Here is a 25,815-nt window from a genome sequence, read left to right as displayed (position 1 = left end):
CTTGAAGAGTCGGATAAATTTCTAGAAACAACAATCTTCTAAAATTGTCCAGGAAGAATATAAAATCTGAATAGACCAATTACTAGTAATGAAACTGAGTCATCTACCAAAAACTCCAAGAAATAAAAGGCGAGATGTAGATGGCTTTACACATATATTTTACCACAATTTAAAGAGTTAATATCTTATCTGCCTGAAACTATTACAAAAAATTGAAGAGGAGGGAACACTTCCAAACTCATTTTATGAGGCCAGCATTACCCTATTAACAAAACCAGACAAAGACACTGCAGAAAAAACTATAGGCAAATACCCTGATGAACACAGATGCTAAAATTCTCAAGAAACCAAAGCAATACATGAAAAGGATCGTACACCATCACCAAATGAAATTTACTTCAGGGATATAAGGATGGTTTAATTGCAAATCAATCAATGTGATACACTTCACTAACAAAATATATGATGAAAATCATATGATCATCTCAATAGATGCAGACCGTTGACATAATTCAATATTTGTTTATGATAAAAACTCTCAACAAAATTGGTATAAATGGAACATTCCTTAACATAGTGAAGGCTGTGTATGACATTAATGAAGGCCGTACATGACAGACCCACAGCTGACATCATATTCAATGGTTAAAAGCTGAAAATTTTTTCTCTAAGACGAGAAACAAGACAAGAATGCACACTCGTGCCATCTTAATTTAACATAATATTGGAAGTCCTAGTGACTGCTGGCAGGCAAGGAAAAGAAAAGGCCTCCAAACTGAAAAGAAGTAAAACTTTCACTATTTGTCGATGACATGATACTATATGGAGTAAATCATATAGTATCAAAAAACTACTGGAACGGGGCGCCTGGGTGGCTCAGTGGGTTAAGCCGCTGCCTTCGGCTCAGGTCATGATCTCAGGGTCCTGGGATGGAGTCCCGCATCAGGCTCTCTGCTCGGCAGGGAGCCTGCTTCCTCCTCTCTCTCTGCCTGCCTCTCTGCCTACTTGTGACCTCTCTCTGTCAAATAAATAAAATCTTAAAAAAAAAAAAAACTACTGGAACTACTAAATGAATTCAGTGAAGTTGGGGGATATAAAATTAATATACAGAAATCGGTTGCATTTCTATTCACTAATAACAAAGTAGCAGAGAGATTAAGAATCCCATCTACAGATGTATCAAAAAGTACAAAATACCTAGGAATAAATTTAACCAAGGAGGTGAGAGATCTATACCCTGAAAACCATAAGACCTTGAGGAAAGAAATTGAAGGCAACCCTCAAAATGGAAAGATACACTGTGCTCATGGATTGGAAGAATGAATATTGTTAAAATGTTCATACTACTCAAAGCAATCTACAGAATCTGTGTAATCCCTCTCAATATGCCAACGGCATTTTTCACAAAACTAGAACAAATAATCCTAAAATTTTTGTGAAGCCCCAAATTGCTAAAGCAATCTTGAGAAAGAAGAACAAAGCTGGAGGAATCATGCTGCCTGATTTCAAATTATACTACAAAGCTGCAGTAATGAAAATGGTACCACAAAACAGACACCCGAATCAACAGAATAGAATAGAAATCCTGGAAATAAACCAACATTTATATGGCCAATTAATCTACATGAAAGGAAGCAAAAACAGGTGATGGGGGAAAGGCAGCCTTTTAAAATAATGGTGGTGTGAAAACTGGACAACTGCATGAGAAAGAATGAAATTGAGCCACTTTGTTAAATCATATACAAAAATAAGCTCTAAATGGATTAAAGACTTGAATATTATCTGAAGCCATAATAAATCTCCTTGAAAATATAGGTAGTAAGCTTTTTTTTTTTTAAAGATTTTTTATTTATTTATTTGACAGAGAGAGATCACAAGTAGGCAGAGAGGCAGGCAGAGAGAGAGAGGAGGAAGCAGGCTCCCTGCTGAGCAGAGAGCCTGATGCGGGACTCGATCCCAGGACCCTGAGATCATGACCTGAGCCGAAGGCAGCGGCTTAACCCACTGAGCCACCCAGGCGCCCCGGTAGTAAGCTTTTTGACATTACTCTTAGCAGTATTTTTGGGGGATCTATCTCTTCAGGCAAGGGCAACAATAGCATAAATAAATGGGACTATACACAGTGAAGGAACTCATCAACAAAAGGAAAAGGCAACTTACTGAATGGAAGAAGATACCTATAAATGATACATCCAGTATGGAGTTGGTACCCAAAATATAGGAAGAACTCGTACAACTCTAGCAAAAAAAATCCCAACCTGATTTAAAAATGGGGACTGAATAGATATTTTTCTAAGAAGACATTTGAATGGCTAACAGGCACATGAAAAGATGCAACATCACTAATTATCAGGGAAATGCAAATCAAAATCGCAATGAGGTATTACTTTACCCTTGTTGGAATGGCTAACATCAAAAAGACAAGAAATAACACATTTGGTGAAGATAAAAGAGAACCCTCATCCACTGTTGGTGGGAATACAAATTGGTGCAGCCACTGTAGAAAATAGTATGGAGGTTCTTCAAAAAATTAAAAATAGAAATACCATATGATCCAGCATTTCTGCTGCTGGGTATTTAACAGATGAAAACAAAAACACTAATTTGAAAAGATGTATGTACCACTCTGTTCATTGCAACATTATTTACAATAGGCAAGGCATGGAAGCAATCTATGTGTCCAGCAGGTGAATGGATAAAGAAGGTGTGATGTGCATGTGTGAACAACATGGGGGTTAGGAGTGCTGATCTTCCCAAATGTGTGAAAATCTGCATATGATTTTTGACTCTACCCAAACTTAACTATTAATAGGCTATTGTTGACCAGAAGCCTTACTGGTAGCATAGTCAATTAACACATATTTTGCATGTTATATGTGTTATGTACTGTATTCTTAAAATAAAATAGGAAAAACAATGTCATTAAAATCGTAAGGGAAATACATTTGTAGTACTATATTGTATTTATGAAGAATCCATGTGTAAGTGGACCCTTGTAGTTCCAACCCAAATTATTCAAGGGTCAACTGTAATTAAACTTGTCACTGAAGTTTTTTCGGAGTTGACATCAGAGACTTTGCGAGAAAATATTCAGGATTACCCAGGATATTTTGAAGTTTTGGGGTTAGGCCCAAGAAATTGTGTTTATCACTTCTGCCTACATTTGTTGTCTTGAACTCAGTTTCATGAGCTTACTTAACTTCAGGGAGACTGGCTAAAGTAGTTTGGCTGTGTGCTCAGGAGGAAAATGAAAAAGATTTAAATATATAATGTGTCTGCTTTAGAGCTTGTTGCTGCAGCCGGGAAGTGATAGTTGTCAGTTTTGTTTCTAAAGATTTAATGATTTAGAGTAACGGTTATGTGGCAACTGCCATTATTAAGTGTTTTTAACACTTACCATTAAAAGTTATCGTTTGGGACTGGCCAATATGGAAGAAATATAAAATAATATGTTTATTCTTAATGCTAATCAACAGAAAATTACTTGTAGAAAAATATTTAAAATACTTAGCAAAATGATTAATTATACTTAAAACTTGTAATAAATTGTGTACAGATAATTGGCATGCTAATTAAATAACATGCATTTATTAAAATGTGTTTTAGTGAGGGTTTATTATATATAGTTGGGTAAAATTGTTTTTTCCATAGAAAATAGTTTTATAAAATGTTTTTACTAATTCACACTCTTTTAACCCCTCATTAATCTGGAGTTGCAGTTTATTACTTTGGTATTCTATTTACAGTAATTTTGCAACTTATCCTTTGAAGAATACATATTATCTCTTCTATGAATAGTTACTATTACTCATGTCATTTTATATAACTGTAAATGTGAAATAAACAAGAAAATTATGAGACAGTGTATCATGATTCACTCCCAGGTACTTTGTTCTTCAGTGACTATAATCCTTCACAACTATACCCTTGCATTTCCTTTAAAGTTGAAAGGACATTTTCCCCTCAAAATTGTGTATAATATGTATAAAATAGTAGTAATGAAACCCATTTTTATTTTGTTCTTTTAGGCCTATGGCATGTCTGCATTACCTTTAAATCTAATAAAAGGCACTAGAAGCGCTGCTTACGAACGTTTAGAAAACACTGAAGACATTGAAGAAGTGGAGCAACACATTCAAACGATTAAATCAAAAGTGAGTTGTAATTTTTTTGTAGTTGGAAAGCGTATAAGCACATTGTCTTTGCACTACTTTCTAATATGACTTAGACATTGCAGCCCCATATTTTTGATGTCGTTTGAATTTTTTTGCAACATGTCGTTAGCATAATATGACCATGGTTTTAAAATTTGTCTTCTGTGAAATGCAAGACACTAAAAATTTGAGAATTTCTATCAGTGTTCTAATAAGTAAAAGCGGAAGTTTTGCTCAGGTATGGTCAAGACCTTGCTTATTCCCAGGTATATTGATTTCTTGTATAATACATCAGATTTTACTGTATCACTTATGTTCAAGTTTTATGTACTAGTGGAATAAGGTAAAAATTACATGTAATCACTTGCCAGTTGAGTGTACTTCTAAAAACACAAAGAAGTTTCTTCTTTATCACCTTGAAGTAACAGATGAACATAATTTATAGAACGTATTTATAGAACAGATAAATAATACTTTTAGAACATATAAAACCTATTTATAGAACGTTTTTAAGTATGTATTAAACTAGCATAATCCTGATACAGAAACAAGATGATAATTGCATACAAAAAAGAATACATATGTACTGTCTCTATTATGAACATAGTTTTAATATAAAGAAAAATATTAGCAATTCAAACCTGTGCTGTAGTAAGAGAATATTTTATAATTATCAGATCAGTTTTATCCTAGACATTCAAGGATGATACATTAAAAAGTTTATTAAAGTAATTTAATGTATTGAGAATAAATGAGAAATAAGCATTTGAATAGATGCTAAAGAATATTTAATAAAAGTCAATTTGTAGTTATGATTTTTAAAAAAGCCTTACCAAATTAGAAGAGAAGAGTGTACTTAGGAAAGGAAGCCTATAATGAACATCATACTTAAATGATGAATTAAACATTCCCATTGAAGTCAGACACAGGTTAGTGTGGTCAGTATCATTGTTGCTCATTAGCATATTCCTGGAGGTCCTTGTCAGATAAAGAGTGCAGGTATAAACGTTGGAGGGAGAGAGAGGAAAAGGGAAATATCCTTTATTATTCACAGATATCATATACTAAGAAAATATGAAAGAATGAACTTACAAATTAATAGAACTAATAAGAGTTCATCAAAGTATCTGGATATAAACATATAGAAATCATTAGCTAGTTGGAAGATGTAATAGAAAATGGTCTCATTCACAATAGCTGCAAACTATAAAATAATAAGAAATGTCAGAATCATCCTGGTAGAAATTATAAAAGTTATTGAAATACATAATAGAAGACTTGAAATATATGAAATATATGGAGAAATAATTGAAATATATGGAGAACTTCATCCGTTCCTGATTGGGAAGATTGAGTAATGTAGAGATGATAGTTTATCTAAAGTTTAGGTGGAAATTTATAAAAGACAAAATATGAAATTTTCGTAGACCCCCCACCATATAGTAAAACAATCCTGAATTCAAACCAAATACAAAATTTATAAGACATTAGGAGAAAGTGGAAGTAAAATTTTATCTTGGTGTATAGAAGATCTTTCTGAACAAGCCACAAAAAACCCCCAATGCTAATTGAGATATTGGTGAGTTTTACATTTTTGAGTTCTAAAATTTATGTACCCAAAAGCACCACCAAAAGGAAGTCTATAATATAGGAGGATATTGCAATATGGATAAGTATAAAGGACATCTTCAAATCAGTAAGAAAAAAGGACAAGCAATACATAGAAATAATGAACAAAAGACCCAAATAGAGTTTACTGAAGGAAAAATTAAACTCTCCAGTGAAAATGTAAAATGATGCTTCAGCTCTTCAGCAGTAAGTAGGTTTGCCAAGCATCCCAGTTTGCCTGGAACTTGAGGGGATTTTCCAGAGTGTGGAATTTGGAGTACAGAGACCGTGATGGTTGGTCCCCCTGTAATCAGAGATAATAATCAGAGATAAGCTAATTAGAGAACTCAGTATTACTTTTAACTTTTCGAAGTCTTTACAATATTTATCTTTGTCAGGTGTTATTTGGGGATAGATATACTGCTTGTGGGAATGTAAAATATACAGCTTTTTAAAGAAAATAATATGATATGTGCCTATACACAAAAACACATCCCTTTTTAATAAAGTTTAAAGTTTAATAAAGTTTAATAAATAAAGTTTACTCCCATTTAATAAAGTTAAAGTTTAAAAGCAGTTGATGTCTAGGAACGTCTCCTACTCAAGTATGTATATATACTTATATCTGGGTGAAAAAGGATGTTCATGCACATTGTTAATGCTCCCAGAAAAGAAAACAATCTAAGATTTCAAAAATAAGGTATTTATTAATATATCATGGTATAATGTGGTATGCAGTGATGAAAAAAAATGAGCTGGATTTATATAGACTAAAGAATATATCTTTATGGAATTAAAGCAGACTCCGTTAAAATTCTAACCCTCCTTATTATGCATATAATTATCTGTGGAGCTTTTTTCCCTCATTATTAAATGGAAATAATATTACTACCAACTTCAAAGTTTTATTCTGAAGATTTGGGGAGAATAAATGTTAACAGAAGATTAGGGCGAATACATATTTAAGAACAGATCAGTTTTAGGTGTAAGAAATGTGCTCAAGAAATGTTAGCTATTATGTACAACAAAAACTCATATTAGCATATATGCATGCATGCAAATACGTAGAAAATGTGTAGAAGGGTATTGTATTGCTTAATGGTGGTAACAGTAGAAACGGGCAGTGTGAAAGGAAGCTTTCACATTTTACTTTTTTTTTTTTTTTATATTTCTTTTTTTTCCAATTTATTTATTTTCAGAAAAACAGTATTCATTATTTTTTCACCACACCCAGTGCTCCATGCAAGCTGTGCCCTCTATAATACCCACCACCTGGTACCCCAACCTCCCACCCCCCCGCCACTTCAAACCCCTCAGATTGTTTTTCAGAGTCCATAGTCTCTCATGGTTCATCTCCCCTTCCAATTTACCCAAAAGTACATACCCTCCCCAATGTCCATAACCCAAGTTATCTATTTGGTGAATATTTCAGTGGAATAAGGGGTAGAGGCCCACTCTGCTTTGCCTACTGACCAAAACAACAGAAGAATAATTTAGGTTCAGAGAAACAAACACCAGGATAGAAAACCAGCAGTTAACTAATTATTTCATGGGGGAGGGCAAAGCATATGAATACATACCGTTGTTTAAAAAAAAGTAAAATGTGCACATTTAGTTAACTGCTGGTTTTCTATCCTGGTGTTTGTTTCTCTGAACCTAAATTATTCTTCTGTTGTTTTGGTCAGTAGGCAGAGCAGAGTGGGCCTCTACCCCTTATTCCACTGAAATATTCACCAAATAGATAACTTGGGTTTATTTTTAGTGGACCCTTAATATACTGATTTTTTCCTGAAATAGTGAAAGCTAGTTGTTAAGTAAAGCTACCTCATTGTTGTTATCCTTTGGATACTAGAATGGCATTTCTGAGAAAAATTATATGTTTAGGATACAGGGTACTGTTTTTTTCTCATGCCACACACTTGAAGTATTATTGCCTGGATCTGTCTTCTAGAAGGGAATGTTTGTTTTATTCTTTGTCCTTCCCAAAATACCTTTCTCTGAGGTGCCTTTTGGGAAAAAGTTTGAATAGTATCCATTGTACTTTACTTAAAGAAGTGAAGATAATTAAAGATAGTCTAGTGTATGCAAAGTATGGTCTCTGGAGCGGTAGCACCAGCATCTCCTAGGGCTTTGGTAGAAATACACATATTAGGCCCCACCCAAGACCAACTAAATTTTATTTATAGGATCTAGAAATCTGTGTTTAACAAACTTTTCAGGTAATTGTTATGCATGATAAAGTTTGAGAGGCAATTATCTTAAGGTATGGAAGACAACAGCTAGTTCCAGAAGAGCATGGCAGTGCCATTATGTAAAGAGATCATTATAACTGTATAAATCTCTTTATTAAATGATATTTCTGAATATTGTCTTCATTATATCTATGATTTCAGATGAGGCTGCACTGGCATATGCTAGAGAGCAATTTTGTTGTCTCTCTCTTAAAAACCTATTTAAACCTGAATAGGGATATTAACATTTTAATATCTGATGTCTTTACTTTTGTTTTTTTTTTAAAGATTTGAGAGAGAGAAAGAGAGAGAGAGCAAGTGCAAGCATGAGTTAGGGGAGGAGCAGAGGGAGAAGGAAGGGGAGAAGCAGATTTCCCACTGAGCAGGGAGCCCAATGCAGGAATCCATCCCAGGACCCCAGGATCATGACCACTTGCCTAACCAGCTGAGCCACTGAGGTGCCCCTGATGTCTTTACATTTTAAAAATGTAGTTCTATAAATATTTTTCTGTTGCTTCCAATAAAAGCAAAGAAATTTACATTTCACCTTTTTTTGTATTTAGCAATTGTCATATTATTGTAATTTATTATTGTATCTGATTGAAGACACTTGGGGACAGTGTAGTTACAGTGGGAAAGTGTTATCTTTTAACCACCATGGGATGGTTACTGCTTGTGGTTACAGTAAGCATCACATAAAAATAGATGGATGAAAGTTACCTTATCAGTAGGTTGGCTAAAGAAAATGTGACTTATTTGCAAAAATACTAGGAGAATAAGAAAGTGACAGTTCTTAGCAATTGTTATAAATATCTCTGCATAGCACATACTAGTATTACATCTTTCTGCTGGTATCTGAATCAGAGGCTGACCAAAGGGAGATAAGGGGTAGAACCAAATATATTAAGATAAGGGATAGAAGAGGAGCTTGGAGGTGAGAAAGAGTAATGATGCAAATTGAATAAAGTACCCTGTTAAAAGGCATTTTTAAAGATATTTATCTTCTTTCCACATAACTTTACCATATAGTTGGAAAATAGGAATCAAGAAGTTCATTAGTAAATGTACACACATCGACATTTTGATGCTGATCTTGTTTCAGAGATGTGTATTCTCACAAAGATGACGTCATTTTTTTTTTCCAGTTTGTAAATTTGCCTAAGGCATATCCAACCTAAAAAAGGTTTTGTTGCATGATTTGCTAAATCTGGTGGGTACTTTACTAAGACCTTAACTGTAAAAAACTGTTACATTTTCTTCTGTTATTTAGAGCAAAGATGGTCGGCCTTTGCCAGCAAGGGATAAACGCGCCTTAAAACAATTTGAAGAAAGGTTAAGAACACTTAGGAAAAGAGAGAGGCACTTAGAATACATTGAAAACAGCTGGTGGACAAAATTTTGTGGTGCTCTGCGTCCCCTGAAGGTAAATGGAGTTTTAAAAAAATTATGTTGTCACTCTTTTCCCAAGTTTATATAGACCTTTTAGAGTAATTGAGTTCTCTTTGTGTGGCATTACAGTGTGGTACTTGTGAGCATGAATTATGGAGGTAAAGTGATTTTGAATCATAGTTCTGTCATTTAATAGTTCAGGCCAGTTACACACCTCTCTGAGCTTCATTCATTTACTCATGTGTACAGCAAGTGTTCTAACAGAGGTGTTGGGAAATTTGAATTAAAATAAAAGTAATGTGGTATGTTGCTAACACATTTTGCAGGTTGGGACTTCTCCATAAATACGAGAACTGGGATCCATATTAGAACTCAGGAACCCTAACTGAAAGTAAAAGAATTTGCTTCATTGTTAGATGGTATGTTTCTGAAAATATGTAGAAAGGTATTTTTTAGGACGGAAAACCATTAATTAATCCTTCCTTCCTCCCTTCCCTTCCTTTCTTTCCTTCTTTTACATTTTTTCTTTTTTGAAACTATCATTTGCTAGCCTTGAATTCTTGAGACAGTGGTACATAAACTCAAGTACCTACATTGAACTAAGGGCATAATAATACAATCCCAAGTCTAAAAAGTAGCTAGAACTTCTGGCCACAGACTTCTGTATTGTCTATTCTGTATCTGGCATTTTAAACACCAAGTGTATAATAGTATGCAAGTTGTAATTTAGACAGTGCAATGAATAGACTGGTTTAAGGAAAGTTAGGCAAGATGAAGCTGTAAAGTGGGTTTTGGCTAAGTTTAAAAAAATGTTTGAGACAGCCCTATGAAAGGGTTGGTCAGGTTGAGTTCTGCTTTGTCTTCCTCTTGAAATTAGAATGGAAGTAAGGAAATGCATTGACTGCTTACCTTAAAAAGCTGCTTTTTGAAAGAGTTCTTAAAAGATATATCGTAATTCATTAGATCTATTGTGTATTACTTTTTAAATCTTCTGTTAGAATCAGTTTTATTAAAAACTCACTACTCCTTTTTTGTGGGGTGATTGTCTTTATAATACCAAAAGTATGATGAAACCCTCCTCAGCTGTGTTGTTGTTGTTGTTGTTTTAATCTCCTCAACCATATCTTAATTCTCTATTTTTTATATGGCCTTTTTTTTTTTTTAAGATTTTATTCATTTATTTGAGAGAGAGAAAAATCACAAGTAGGCAGAGAGGCATGCGGTGGATGGTGGGGAAGCAGGTTCCCTGCTGAGCAGAGAGCCCAATGCAGGGCTTGATCCCAGGACCCTGAGATCATGACCTGAGCCGAAGGCAGAGGCTTAACCCACTGGGCCACCCAGGCGGCCCTATATGGCCTTTTTAATTTTTTTTTTTTTAAGATTTTATTTATTTATATGACAGAGAGAGATCACAAGCAGGCAGAGAGGCAGGTAGAGAGAGAGGAGGAAGCAGAGTCCCTGCTGAGCAGAGAGTCCGATGCAGGGCTCGATCCCAGGACCCTGAGATCATGACCTGAGCCGAAGGCAGCAGCTTAACCCACTGAACCACCCAGGCGCCCCTATGGCCTTTTTAATAAATATAACCTGGTCTAACATTAGCTGCCTTGATTTAAACATGCCCTGTCCTATTTCACGGAACCTATTTTTAGAGGGGTTTTTAAATCAACTTATTAAGTATGCAGTCTGATTTTGCCAAATACAGATGTGTAGATATGGAAGATCACATTACTCTAAAAAGCTACTTGATGTCTTCGCCTGTCCCACTGAACTCAAACCCCGGATAGCTGTTGATGTCCTTCCGTCATTGTGGTTTAGTTTTACATTTTTATAATTTCATGTAAATGAAATCATAGAGTGTAGTATAATCTTTTTTCTGACTTTTTTGGTGCAACAAAATATTTCTTGAGTTTTGTCTGTGTTGCGTGTTTTCTTTCAGTAATTCATTCTGTTTTACTGCTGGATAGCATCCTGGTGTGTATGTTTATGTCACAGTTTGTTTATCCACTCACCTTTTAGTGGAGATTTGAGTTATTTCCAGTTAGAGATTATTAGGAATAATGCTGATGTGAACATCTGTTATAGATGTGTGTTTTCATTTCATTCATTTTTGTTGGGTAAATAGTAGAATTTCTGGGTCTAATGTTTAATATACATATAACTTTATAAGAAACTGCCAAAGTATTTTCCAAAGTGGTTGTACCATTTTCCATTTCCCACAGCAATATGAGATTTCAAATTGCTTCACATCCTTGTCAACTCTTGTATTGTAACTTTGTAATAGTCATTCTGATGGATGTATGATACTTTTTCATTATGGTTTTGATTTGCATTTCCTTGGTGACTAACGATACTGAGCATTTTTTTAATATTCTTATTGTGTATTTTCTTTAAAATGCCTGTGTATATCTTTTGTCCTTTTTAGAAATTGTTTTATGAGTGAGTTACAGGAATTCTTTATATATTCTGCATTAAGTACTTTGTGAAATATATGTATTATGAATGTTGTCTCTTTATAGCTTGCCTTTATGTTTTCTTAAACTGTCATTCAAAGAGATGTTCCTTAAAAATTTTTTTGCAATCATTTTTTCATATGTTTTCTTCTGGAAATTTTATGGTTTTAGCTTTATAAATTTCAGGTTCACAGTCCATTTTAAGTTAATTTTGTGGGATGGTATAACCTCAGGGTTTATTTTCCATATGGATATTCAGTTGTTTCAGCAGCATTTTTGTAAAGACTCTTCTTTGCTCATTGATGTTCCTTGATACTTTTGTCAAACCAATTGATCATGTATATGTGTGGGTCTATTTCAGGACTTTTTCTTTTGCTCCATTGATTCATATGTCATTATGATGAAACTTGATTACTGATTTGTTACACAGTCAGTCAGGAAATCAAGGAGTATAAATTCTTCAGTTTTGTTTTTCTTTTTCAATACTGTTTTAGCTATGCTAGCTCTTCTGCATGTTCATGTAAATTTTAGAATCAACTTAGAATTCTACAGAATATCCACTGGGATTTCTGTTAGGATTACTTTGAATCTGTAGGCAAATTTGGGGAGAATTGACATTGTAAACTTGAACCAAATGAGAGTTTGTAAGCCACTAGAACTGACACCAGCCTTTTGCAGTGAAGAAAGAAAGGCTCTTTATTGTTGTGGCACCACCTAGGATAGCAGGGAGCTAATGCTCTGAAGACCTGAATTACTTGATGGCTTGCAAGTGAAGGGTTGTGGGTTTTTTTTTTTTTAAGATTTTATTTTTTTATTTGACAGACAGAGATCACAAGTAGGCAGAGAGGCAGGCAGAGAGAGGTAGGAGGAAGCAAGCTCCTGCTGAGCAGAGAGCCTGATGCCGGGTCAGGGTGGGGCTCAATCCCAGGACCCTAGGATCATGACCTGAGCTGAAGACAGAGGCTTTAACCCACTGAGCCACCCAGGCGCCCCTGCAAGTGAAGGTTTTTAAAGGCAGATTTTGGGGCAGGAGGACTCCTGAGAAGGTCAAACCCACTGATGGGAGGTCCATGTTAGCTGTTAGCTGTTTTGTCTGGTACCCCAGAGGTCTTTTCCATCTCAAAAGGCTTGGAATCTGAAAAATACCTTTATTCTTTATGTTAAAAATTTCTAGTCCATGAACATGAGAGCTTTCCATTTATTTATTGTATCTGAAAGTTCTCTTTGCAGTATTTTGTATATTAAGCATAAAGGTCTCTCGAATATTTTGATAAATTTTTCTGTATTTTTGTTTATACTGTTACACATGATTTTGCTTAATTTCAGTTTTCAATTTTTGGCTTTTAGTATGTAGAAATTTGTTTTTGTACATTGATGTCATATCATGCAACCTTGCTAACTTATTACTTCTAGTAGTCTTTTTATAGATTCCTAAGGAATTTTTATGTATATGAACATGTTGGCTGCTAAAAGGCAATTTTATTTCTTCCTTTTCAATCTAAGAGTTCCATGTGTTTTGGTTTTTTTTCTTATTACACTGGCTAAAAACCTGCCACACAATCAATTTACCACTTATTCTTTTTGTTATATAAATGTATTATTCTTGAATATGGATTGAAATTCTTATCTACCTTTTATTTTCTGGGCCTGTTAGGAATAATAGGAATAATTAGGAACAGGTAGGAGTAATAGGCATGCCTGGAGAAAAACTCTGGGCATATAAACTTATTGTTATATAATTGAGGGTTTAGCCTGAATGTGAAGGGATAAGCACTGCTTTGAAATATGAAAATTGTTTATTCATCATTCTATGCACAGTTAATATAATTCAGAAATAGGGAGCCACGTGCTCTTAGTGTCTCTTTAACATTAGGATCCAAGTAGTCCTAGTCAAAGAAAGTAGAGACAGGCTCACCCATTCCTCTGCATTGCTCAGTACATTTTAGAGGTGACAGACCTGTGAGAAGCTCCTGACAGAAAATTTCTTTGAAGTTATCCTCTATCTCAAAATTTTGTGCTAGTATTGCCTTTTACTCTGTATTCGAATCCATGTTTATTATAAAATAAACTAGATTTTTTTTTGCAAATGCAGAAGTTTACAGTTTGATGATTATACAATTTTTTGGTAAAAATACTATAATTTCTTAAGATTAGATCCCCATGAGATAACTGCTGATCTTGTGATTTCACATTGCCATGTATTTTGTAGGGTATGCATACCTCGTTTCTTCTTTTTTTTAGGATTTTTATTTATTTGAGAGATGGAACACAAGTGGGGTGGGGGGGAAGAGGCAGAAGAAGAGGGAGAAGCAGGCTTCCCGCTAAGCAGGGAGGGAGCCAGATGCCAGGTCTCTATCCCAGGACTCTGGGATTATGACCTGAGCCAAAGGCAGACACTTAACTGCCAGAGCCACCCAGGTGTCCCTGCATACCTCCTTTCAGAGGCATAGATTTTGCTGTCACTTACATCTGGTTTTGAGTGCTTGTTCTGATCCTTACCACCTATATAAACTTGTTACTTAACCTTTCTTTTTCTTTTTTATTTAAAGATTTATTTATTATTTTTGAGAGAGAGTGCGCGCACGCACACACGAGTGCAGGGAGGAGCAGAGGGAGAGAGAAATTTTAGTAGATTCCATGCTGAGTTTGGAGTCTGACATGGGGCTTAGTCTCACAACCCTGAGATCTTGGCCTGAGCCGAAATCAAGAGTCAGATTATTAACCCACTGCACCACCCAGGTGCCCCATTACTTCACCTTTCTAAACCTTAACTTTTCTCATCCTTATAATGGAGTTATATACTTTATTTTTGTTATGGGAATTAAAAGAAATAAGGTATGTAGTGTTAGTGCCTTTTGATTGAAACAGCTCAGAAAGCTGTGGGCTGCTATTGTTATAGTTCTGTATATAGGATTTTTCACCTTCTTAAATGCTGCCATAGAACTCAAGGGAAAAAAATCCATTTTATGTTGTAGACATTTATAAAACTAAGCATCTAGTTAGAATAAGTTAATGGCTTCTTAAAACAACTTTTATATATAATACTGAACACATTTCTAAACATACAGTCTAATGTTAATTAAATACTTCAATAAATTCTTCTCTGACAGGCCTTCTATGAGCTTTTACAGCTAATTGGCCTGGGTAACCTATAGATTCACTAGGTTTTAAATATAATTTTTGATTTTATTATATCACTACATTATATATATACACACACACACACACACACACACATATACACACACACTCTAGATATTTGCCTATTCGGGGTGTCTTATGTAAGTGAAATTATTCTGTATTTGTTATTTTATGTATGGCTTATTTCAGTTTGTATAATGTCTTCAGGATTCATCCATGTTGTAGATGTATCAAAATTTCATTCCTTTTTAAGACTCAATAATACTGGGTTATATGTATATTTCACATTTTGTTTATCTGTTGGTGCACATTTGGATCATTTCCAACTTTTGGCTATCGTGAATAGTGCTGCTGTGGTAACTGATGTACAAATATGTTTGAGTCCCTCTTTCAATTCTTCTGCATATATAATTAGAAATGGAATTGCTGGATCATATTTCAGTTTTGTGTTTAGCTTTTTGAGTTATTTTTCACAGAGGCTGTACCCTTTTATATTCCCACCAGAAATGCACATGGCTTTCAGTTTTTCCACATTCTTGGCAAACACTTAATTTTCTGTTGTTTTGATAATAACCAACCTTATGGTTGTGAAGTGATATATCATTGTGGCTTTGATTTGCATTTCCCTATTTGATGATGATTCGGTGATGTTGAGCATCTTTTCATTTGATTATTGACCATTTGTATATTTTATTTATAGAAATGTTCATTCAAGTCCTTTGCCCATTTTTAAATTATTTACATTTTATTGTCAAGTTTTAAGAGTTTTTTTTAAATAATCTGAATATTATCTCCTTATCATATATATGATTTGCAAAGATTTTTTCCCAGTCTTGGGTTGCCTTTTCACTGCGTTAATAGTGTCCTTGATACACTAAAGTTTTTAATCTTGATGAAGTCCAGTTTATCTAATGTTTTTGTTTTACCTATCCTTCAGTATGCTATCCAAAAAACAATTGCCATGTCCAGTGCCATGAAGATGTTCCCCCTTTATATCCCTAAAAGTTTAATAGGTTCCACTCTTAGGTTTAGGTCTTTTTATATATTGAATTAACTTTTGTATATGGTTAAGGGTAAGGGTCCAGTTTCATTCTTTTGCATTTGGATGACCCTTACCCAGCACCATTTGTTGAAAGGACTGGCCTTCTCCCATTGAATGGTCTTGGCACCATTATCAAACATCACTGGATCATATAGGGGGGAGTTCATTTCTGGGGTCTCTTCCATTGGTTATATATCTGCCTTATGCCAGTACCAAGCTGTTATGATTATTGTAGCTTTGTAGTTTTTTTTTAAATTAACATATAATATATTATTTGTTTCATGGGTACACGTCTGTGATTTATCAGTCTTACATAGTTCACAGCACTCACCATAGCACACACCTTCCCCAGTGTCCATCACCCAGCCACCCCATCCCTCCTACCCACCTCCAGCCCAGGAACCCTCAGTTTGTTTCCTGAGATTAAGAGTCTCTTATGGTTTGTCTCCCTCTCTGGATTTGTTTTGTTTCATTTTTCCCTCCCTTCCACTATGATCCTCTGTCTTGTTTCTCAAATTCCTCAAATCCGTGAGATATGATAGTTGTCTTTCTCTGATTGACTGATTTCACTTAGCATAATACCTTCTAGTTCCATCTGTGTTGTTGCAAATGGCAAGATTTTTTTTTAAATGTCTGTGTGATATTCCATTGTACACACACACACACACACACACACACACACCACATCTTCTTTATCCATTCATTTGTTGATGGACATCTAGGCTCTTTCCATAGTTCGGCTATTGTAGACATTGCTGCTATATACATTCAGGTGCATGTGGCTCTATGAATCACTACATTTGTGTCTTTAGAGTAAATACTGAGTGGTGTGATTGCTTGGTTGTAGGGTAGCTCTATTTTCAACTTTTTGAGGGACCTCCATACTATTTCCAGAGCGACTGTACCAGCTTGCATTCCCACCAACAGTATAGGAGGATTCCTCCTTTCTCTGCATCCTCACCAACATCTGTCATTTCCCAACTTGTTAATTTTAGCCATTCTGACTGGTGTGAGGTGGTATCTCATTGATTTTGATTTGTATTTCCCTGATGCCGAGTGATGTTGAACATCTTTTCATGTGTCTGTTGGCTATTTGGTTGTCTTCTTTGCAGAAATGTCAGTTCCTGTCTTCTGCCCAGTTCTTGATTGGATTATTTGTTCTTTGGGTTTTGCCTTTGATGAGTTCTTTACAGATTTTGGATACTAGCCCTTTATCTGATAAGTCATTTGCAAATATCTTCTCCATTCTGTCCGTTGTCTTTTGGTTTTGTTGACTGTTTCCTTTGCTGTGCAAAAGCCTTTGATCTTGATGAAGTTCCAGTAGTTCATTTTTGCCCTTGCTTCCCTTGCCTTTGGCGATGTTTCTTTTTTTTTTTTTTAAAGCAAGATTCTTTCATTTTTTATTTTTTGTTTCAGAAGCCTGACAACCAAAGATTCATTAAAAGCAAATTGTATTTACTTCCTGTTCGTGTTTCCTCTCTTCTTTTTTTTTTCCAATTTATTTATTTTCAGAAAAACAGTATTCATTATTTTTTCACCACACCCAGTGCTCCATGCAAGCTGTGCCCTCTATAATACCCACCACCTGGTACCCAACCTCCCACCCACCCGCCACTTCAAACCCCTCAGATTGTTTTTCAGAGAAGTTGCTACAGGTGAGGTCAAAGAGGTTGTTGCCTGTGTTCTCCTCAAGGATTTTGTTGGATTCCTGTCTCACAATTAGGTCTTTCATCCATTTTGAATCTTTGTGTGTGTGTGTGGTATAAGGAGATGGTCTGGTTTCATTCTTCTGAATGTGGTTGTCAAACTTTTTCAACACCCTAAATGGTGTTGAAACTGTTTTTGTTTAAAAAACAGTCTTTTTTTCCATTGGGCATTCTTTCTTGTTTTGTCAATGATTAGTTGACCATAGTGTTGAGAGTCCATTTCTGGGCTCTCCATTCTGTTCCACAGATCTGTGTGCCAGTACCACACTGTCTCACTGATTACAGCTTTGTAATAGAGCTTGAAGTCTGGAATCGTGATGCTACCAACTTTGGTTTTCTTTTTCTACATTCCTCTGGCAATTCAGGGTCTTTTCTGGCTCCATACAAATTTTAGGATTATTTGCTCCATTTCTTTGAACACAGTTGATGCTATTTTGATAGGGATTGCGTTAAATATGTCAATTGCTCTGGGTAGCACAGACATTTTGACAATATTTGTTCTTCCAATTTATGAACATGGAAAGTTTTTCCATTTCTTTGTGTCTTCCTCCATGTCTTTCATGAGTATTCTATAGTTTTCTGAGTACAGATTCTTTGCCTCTTTGGTTAGATTTATTCCTAGGTATCTTATGGTTTTGGGTGCAGTTAGAAATGGGATCAACTCCTTAATTTCTCTTTCATCTATCTTGCTGTTGGTATATAGAAATGCAACTGATTTCTGTGCACTGATTTTATATCCTGACACTTTACTGAATTCCTGTGTGAGTTCTAGCATTTTGGGGGTGGAGACTTTTGGGTTTTCTATAAAAGTTTCATATCATCTTCAGAGAGTGATAGTTTGATGACTTCTTTGCCAATTCAGATGCCTTTAATTTCTTTTTGTTGTCTGATTGCTGAGGCTAGGACTTCTAGTACTATGTTGAGTAGCAGTGGTGATATTAGACATTCCTGCCGTATTCCTGACCTTAAAGGAAAAGCTCTCAGTTTTTCCCCATTGAGAATGGTATTCACTGTGGGTTTTTCATGGATGGCTTTGATGATATTGAGGTACGTACCCTGTATCCCTACACTTTGAAGAGTTTTGATCAGGAAAGGATGCTGTACTTTGTCAAAAGCTTTTTCAACATCTATTGAGAGTATCATAACAAGTTCTTGTTCTTTCTTTTATTAATGCATTGTATCACATAGATTGATTTGTGAATGTGGAACCAACCTTGCAGCCCTGGAATAAATCCCACTTGGTCGTGGTGAATAATCCTTTTAATGTACTGTTCGATCCTATTGGCTAATATTTTGGTGAGAATTTCTGCATTCATGTTCCTCAGCAATGTTTGTTTGTAATTCTCCTTTTTGATGGGGTCTTTGTCTGGTTTGGGATGAAGCTAACGCTGGACTCATAAAATGAGTTTGGAAGTTTTCCTTCCATTTCTATTTTTTGGAACAGTTTCAGGAGGATAGGTAGTAATTCTTCTTGAAATGTTTGGTAGAACTCCCCAGGGAAGCCATCTGGCCCTGGGCTCTTGTTTGTTAGGAGATTTTTGATGACTGCTTCTATTTCTTTACTGGTTATGGGTCTGTTCAGGTTTTCTATTTCTTCCTGGTTTGGTTTTAGTAGTTTATATGTCTCTAGGAATGCATCCATTTCTTCTGGATTGCCTTAATTTGCTGGCATAATTTGTTCTTATAATTGTTTGTGTTTCTTTAACGTTGGTTGTGATCTCTCCTCTTTCATTCATGATTTTATTTATTTGGGTCTTTTTTCTCTTCTTTTTGATAAGTCTGGCCAGGGGTTTATCAGTCTTATTTGTTCCAAGAACCCACTCCTACTTTCTTGATCTGTTCTACTGTTCCTTTGGTTTCTATTTCATTGATTTCTGCTCTGATCTTTATGATTTCTTTTCACCTGCTGGGTTTAGGCTTTGTTTGCTGTTCTTTCTCCATCTCCTTTAGGTGTGGGGGTAGGTTGTATATTTGAGACCTTTCTCGTTTCTTGAGAAAAGCTTATATAGCCATATACTTTCATCTCAAGACCACCTTTGCTGTGTCTCAAAGATTTTGAACAGTTGTATTTTGACTTTTATTTGTTTCCATGAATTATTTTCAGTTCTTCTTTAATGTTCTGAGTGACTCATTCATCTTTAGTAGGATGCTCTTTAGCCTCCATGCATTTGAGTCCTTTCCATATTTCCTCTTGTGATTGAGTTCTAGCTTCAGAGCATTGTGGTCTGAAAATATACAGGGAATGATTGTAATCTCTTGATACTGGGTGAGACCTGATTTGTGACCCAAGATGTGATCTATTCTGGAGAATGTTCCATGTGCACCAGAGAAGAATGGGTATTCTGTTGCTTTGGGATGGAGTGTTCTGAATAGAACTGCGATGTCCATTTGGCCCAGCATGTCATTTAAGGCCTTTATTTTCTTGTTGATATTTTGCTTACATGATCTGTCCATTTCAGTGAGGAGGGTGTTAAAGTCCCCTACTAGTGTTTTTTATTGTCTATGTGTTTCTTTGGTTTTGTTATTGGTTTATATAGTTGTCTGTTCCCATGTTAGGGGCATAGATATTTTAAATGGTTAGATCTTCTTGTTGGACAGACCCTTTGAGTATGATATAGTGTCCTTCCTCATCTCTTAATTATAATCTTTGGCTTAAAATCTGATTTATTTGATATAAGGATTGCCATCCCAGCTTTTCTTTTGATGTCCATAAGCATGGTAAATTGTTTTCTACCCCCTCACTTTATATCTGGAGGTGTCCTTGGGTCTAAAATGAGTTTCTTGTAGACTGTATATTGATGGATCTTCTTTTTGTTTTTGTTTTTGTTTTAATCCATGCTGATACCCTGTGACTTTTGATTGGGACATTTAGCCCATTTATATTAAGGATAGCTATTGAAAGGTAGGAATTTAGTGCCATTGTATTGCCTGTAGGGTGACTTTTACTGTACCTTGTCTCTACACCTTTCTGGTCTACTATTAGGCTTTCTCTTTGCTTAGAGGACTCCTTTCAGTATTTCCTGTAGGGCTGATTTAGTGTTTGCAAATTCTTTTAATTTTTGTTTGTCATGGAAGCTTTTTAATCTCTCCTTCTATTTTCAATGGTAACCTAGCTGGATATAGTATTAGTTGGCTGGATATTTTTCTCATTTAGTGCTTTAAATATATCATGCCGGTTCTTTCTGGCTTGCCAGGTCTCTGTGGATAAGTGTGCTGCCAGTCTAATATTTGTACCTTTGTATGGTACAGACTTCTTATCCTGAGATGCTTTCAGGTTTATTCTCTTTGTTAGTAAAACTTGTAAGTTTTACTATTAGATGATGGGGTGTGGGCCTATTGTTATTGATTTTGAGAGGGATTCTTTGTGCCTCCTGGATTTTGATGCTTGTTCCCTTTGCCATTTTAGGGAAATCTCTTGTATAATTTGCTCCATTATACCTTCTGCTCCTCTTTTCTTTCTTCTTCTTCTGGAATCCCAATTATTCTAATATTGTTTCATCTTATGGTATCACTTATCTCTCGAATTCTCTTTGATGTCCAGTTGTTGTTTGTCTTTTTCTCAGCTTCTTTGTTCTCCATCATTTGGTCTTCTATATCATTAATTCTCTCTTCTGCCTCATTTATCCTAGCAGTTAGAGCCTCCATTTTTTAGTTCACCTCATTAATAGCCTTTTTTATTTCAGTTTGGTTATATTTTCTTTAATTTCTCCTGAAATGGATTCTTTAGTATCTTCTCTGATTTTTTCAAGGCCAGCCGATATCTTTATAATCGTCATTCTGAACTCTAGTTCTGACACCTTACTAATGTCCGTATTGATTAGGTTCCTGGGAGTCGGTACTGCTTCTTTTCTTTTGAGGTGAGTTTTTCTGTTTTGTCATTTTGTCCAGAGAAGAGTAGATGAATGAGAGAAAAAAATGCTAAAAAGGTAACAGTGACCCCTGGAAAATATACATTTTCAGAAAGTGGTCGCTTTTCTGTTCATAGAATTGTTGTTATTCTTTTCTTCAGTCTCCAGTTGAGTTTGTGGGTGTTCTGAATGGTTTCATAACTATCTAGCTGAATACCTGGGACCAGATGAAATTTAGGTCTCTTACTCCTTTGCCATTGTGCTCCTCTGTAGTAAGTTTTGAAGTAAGGAAGTATGAGGTTTATAGCTTCTTCTTCTTAAGATTTTTTTGGCTATGTGAGGTTTTTAGAAATTCCATATGAATTTTAGGGTGTTTTTTTCTATTTCTGCAAAAAAAAAAAAAAACAAACACTTTTGCAAAAACACCTTTGTACTTTTCATAGGCATTGTGTTCATTCTCTAGATCACTTTCAGTGATATTGTTATTTTAACGACATTAAGGCTTTAAGTACATTAACGTGGCATGTCTTTACATTTACTTATGTCTACTTGAGTTTCTTTCAGCAGTGTTTTGTAGTTTTCAGTGTATTAAGTCTTTTGTCTCTTCGTTTATTAAATTTATTCTTAAGCATTTTATTATATTTGGTTCTGTTTATTTGAATCAGACCCATAATAAAGAAGTAGCAAAATTTTTATTTCTGCTTGTCCCACCAATATCCTAACCCCCCAACACATATACAAACATAAACATCACAAAATTTCAGAAGGTAAGCAAACAGTGAAAATAATTTCATCATACACAGACAGTGCATTGTTGTTTTGAAGTTGTATGGGGATATTTTAATTTTTCTTTACTGATATTTTTGTCATGTCATTTTACCCTTTGAAATTTACTGTGAATTATGTTTAAAGATGTAGCAGATTTTCTTTCTCAGAATAATACTTAAAGCATATCTGTTTTTGTTTGGTAGTGGTGGTTTGTTTTAGGCCATACCATTTGAGTATGTCTAAAGACAAAGACTGGCACTTTTTAACTTTAAAGAAGTCTTTTTTTTTTTTTTTTTTTTTAAAGATTTTATTTATTTATTTGAGAGAGAGAGAGACAGTGAGAGAGAGCACGAGCGAGGAGAAGGTCAGAGAGCAAAGCAGACTCCCCATGGAGCTGGGAGCCTGATGTGGGACTCGATCCCGGGACTCCAGGATCACGCCCTGAGCCGAAGGCAGTCGTCCAACCAACTGCGCCACCCAGGCGTCCCATAAAGAAGTCTTATTAAGTATTTTATTGGAAGTATAATTGTGCATTCCAGGTTTTTACTTGATCGCTATTGATAGGTATAGTTTAGTGTAGGTGTTTCTTAAGATCTGTTTTGGGTGGTTTAGGTTGGTAGTAATTGTGCTAAAGTTCCTGTAACCTGCAGTGTCTTGTAGATTACCAGTAAATTTATGGTATGGACATTGAAGTTCATATAAGAATAAACCCACTAGTCAGCAACCTAACCCATTTTTATATTAGTACAGTCATGAAACTCAAGTATATAGAAAACCTTGAATTGGGTCTTGGAAATAAGTGAGTAAACAATACATACCTTGTTTTTTGTGTTTGTGTTGAAGAACAACCTGTTTAATATATATGGTTGATTCATTAACATTGAACTTAAGACTACCAGTAGTATAACTCATAGCTGAACAAGGCTTACCTAACACATGTACTTTCTCAGTAATCATAGCCATCTTAATCTTAGTAACACTAGATAGCACTTCATCACTGTACATGGGGGCTATTTGAAAGACCAAAAGTACCAACATAAAAGCACAAAAATATAAAGAATGTAACACTAAATAGAGAAAGGATACTTGTTTATAGTATGTGAGCTGAAATAAAGTGTTGCCTTGTTGTGCAAGTTGGGAACTTGCACATCAGGTGACTTAGATTTTTTATTACTTTGCACATATCCCAGAAGACCACAAGTGCCGCAAGTATTGATTTTAAGTTTATAAATAAATTTTAATGAGTAGATGGATTTGCAGATTCAGATCTGCAAATGAGAATCAACTGTACCTATAAGTAAAAACAAAACAAAAACCCCCAAATCCAGCAAGTGTTATCTCCAGCTCTTACTGTAAAACTTTGTGTTTAAACAAAAGACGATTTGGGAAAAATTGCATGAGAGATAGAAGAGATTTGGAGGTTGAGCATAATAAGAGTGATCTGAAATTCCATAAAAGTTAAATAAACTAGTCACACACATAAAAAAAATAATAAATGTTGTATGATTCCAGTTATGTGAGGTATCTAGAGTGGTCAAATTCATAGAAACTGAAGGAATGATGGCTGCTGGGGACTGGAGAGAGACATGGAGAGTTGTTGAATTGATGCAGAGTTTCAGTTTTGCAAGATAGAATTCTTGGGGATTGATTGCACAAACATGTGAATGTATTTAACACTACTAAACTAACCTTAAAAAAAGGTTAAGATGTAAATTTTATGTTATGTATCTTTTACCACTATTTTAAAAATAGAAACAAAAAACAAATGGCCAAAAACCAGGGAGAAATGAAGAGTCAGACTCTCTGAAAAAAAAATGGGAGGAAAGCACAGTTAATTTCAGAAATGAACAAAAATTATGGGGTGTCCAAAGGAGAACAGAAGCAAATAAATTTAGTAAGTGGCACTGAATAAAGGTATGTAACAACCAAGAGAAAGAAAACAAGGTGAAATAAAAAGGATCAAAAAGCGTTGAAATGCAAGAGAAAGAGAAACTACATGTTTAATTGGTGTCCATGCAGTAGCAAAACAAAACAAATAGCGGAACTAATATTTAAAGCCATATTCCAAAAATCCACCTAAAAATAGACATACTTAGATATCCATATTGAAATAGCCACCTTGTACCTGGGAAAATTTTATATGCATTTTTCTAGTAACACTGACTTTAAAATTAACGAAGAGCCCTCAAGATTTCCAAGTAAAAAAATCAACTGACTTTACAAGGGCAACATAGTTAGAATCAGACTCCTCAAAAAGCATGATAAAGCAAGGCAAGAATGGGAGAAACTTAAAAAAAAGTTTCAGTGAAAAAGTATGAAGCCAGAAGTTTATATATAGCCAAACTATCTTCTAGAAAAACAGTTTTTAAACATTTAAAACTCAGAGAATTCTGTACTCATGTGCTCTTGAGAAAGCCACTAATTGCCAAGTTCTAACCAACCAAAGAAGTGAGAGGAAAAACATCAGCAAAAGAAATAAAGGTGAATATTTAATATTGCAGATCTGTGAAGAAAACATGTAGGCAAGGATGAGACTGTATAAACATTATTATGATTAAACAAATCATGCAATTAAGAAAGGAAAAAGAGAAATAGGATTTCTTATAGATTACTGTGTGGGGAGTTAGGTGGAAGTTGGATACATAAAAACTAAACAACTCTATACCAAAGGGCTAAATAAGAAAATTGAAGTACACCTAAACAAAAGTATAAATCTTCTTGACAAAAAGGAACTAAAAGAGTGAAGGACACACATTAAGTAAGAAACGCAAGAAATATACACATAGTTCTCAGACAGTAAGACTGTTGAGATTAATGTTTCAGGCATATCAATAAATATGAATGGAACTAACTCACTATTAAAAGAAAAATTTTAATTTTCCTCAGAAAGCAAGATAGAACTATATGCCGTTTAAATGAGACACCTAAAACAGATTGACAAAGGCTAAAAATGTGTATTGAAAGATATGTGAGGCTTGTGGAAATAATAAGAAAACATATAGTGATCTTGGTGTTAGATAAAGTAGAATTTCAAGCTTAAAGACGTTAAATCCAACAAAAGATATGTGGTAGTCAGAATCCCTTCTTCTCTCCCCAGTGATTTCCATTCACTAATCCGTGGAACCCTTAGAATGTTACATGAAGTGGCGAAGGGGACTGTGCAGATGCATTTATGGTTACAGACTTCACTAAGGTTATTCTGGATTATCTGAGTGGGCCCAGTCTAATAACATGAGCTTTTAAAATCATAGAACTTTTTTTGGCTAGAGTTAGAGAGAAATAGTTAAAAATGTGTGAAAAATTTGACTTGCCATTACTAATTTGAAAATGAAGGGGGCAGTGTGAAAAGGAATTCCAGCAGCTTAAGGAATTGGGAGGCTCCCCGTTGATAGCCAGCAAAGACTATTGGCCTTGTCACCTCAAGGAACTGAATTCTGTGAACAATCTCAAAGAGCATGAAGTGATTCTTCCCCAGAGT

The 25,815-nt window shown here is 35.0% G+C and overlaps 1 protein-coding gene across 1 annotated transcript in view; it reads left to right on the top strand.

Moving 5' to 3' along the window:
- Nucleotides 1–25,815, top strand: part of LMBRD1 (LMBR1 domain containing 1) — a 135,774-nt gene that overhangs the window by 64,420 nt on the left and 45,539 nt on the right. The window contains exons 8-9 of the mRNA XM_044253874.1: nt 4,029–4,154; nt 9,264–9,416. Of these exons, the coding sequence (XP_044109809.1) occupies nt 4,029–4,154; nt 9,264–9,416 (279 nt within the window). The remainder of the gene's footprint in view (nt 1–4,028; nt 4,155–9,263; nt 9,417–25,815) is intronic.

This window comes from Neovison vison, chromosome 1, assembly GCF_020171115.1.
Source record: "Neovison vison isolate M4711 chromosome 1, ASM_NN_V1, whole genome shotgun sequence".
NCBI lineage: Eukaryota > Metazoa > Chordata > Mammalia > Carnivora > Mustelidae > Neogale > Neogale vison.
Note: the sequence above shows the minus strand (reverse complement) of the source record. Positions and strands in the feature narration are given on the sequence as shown.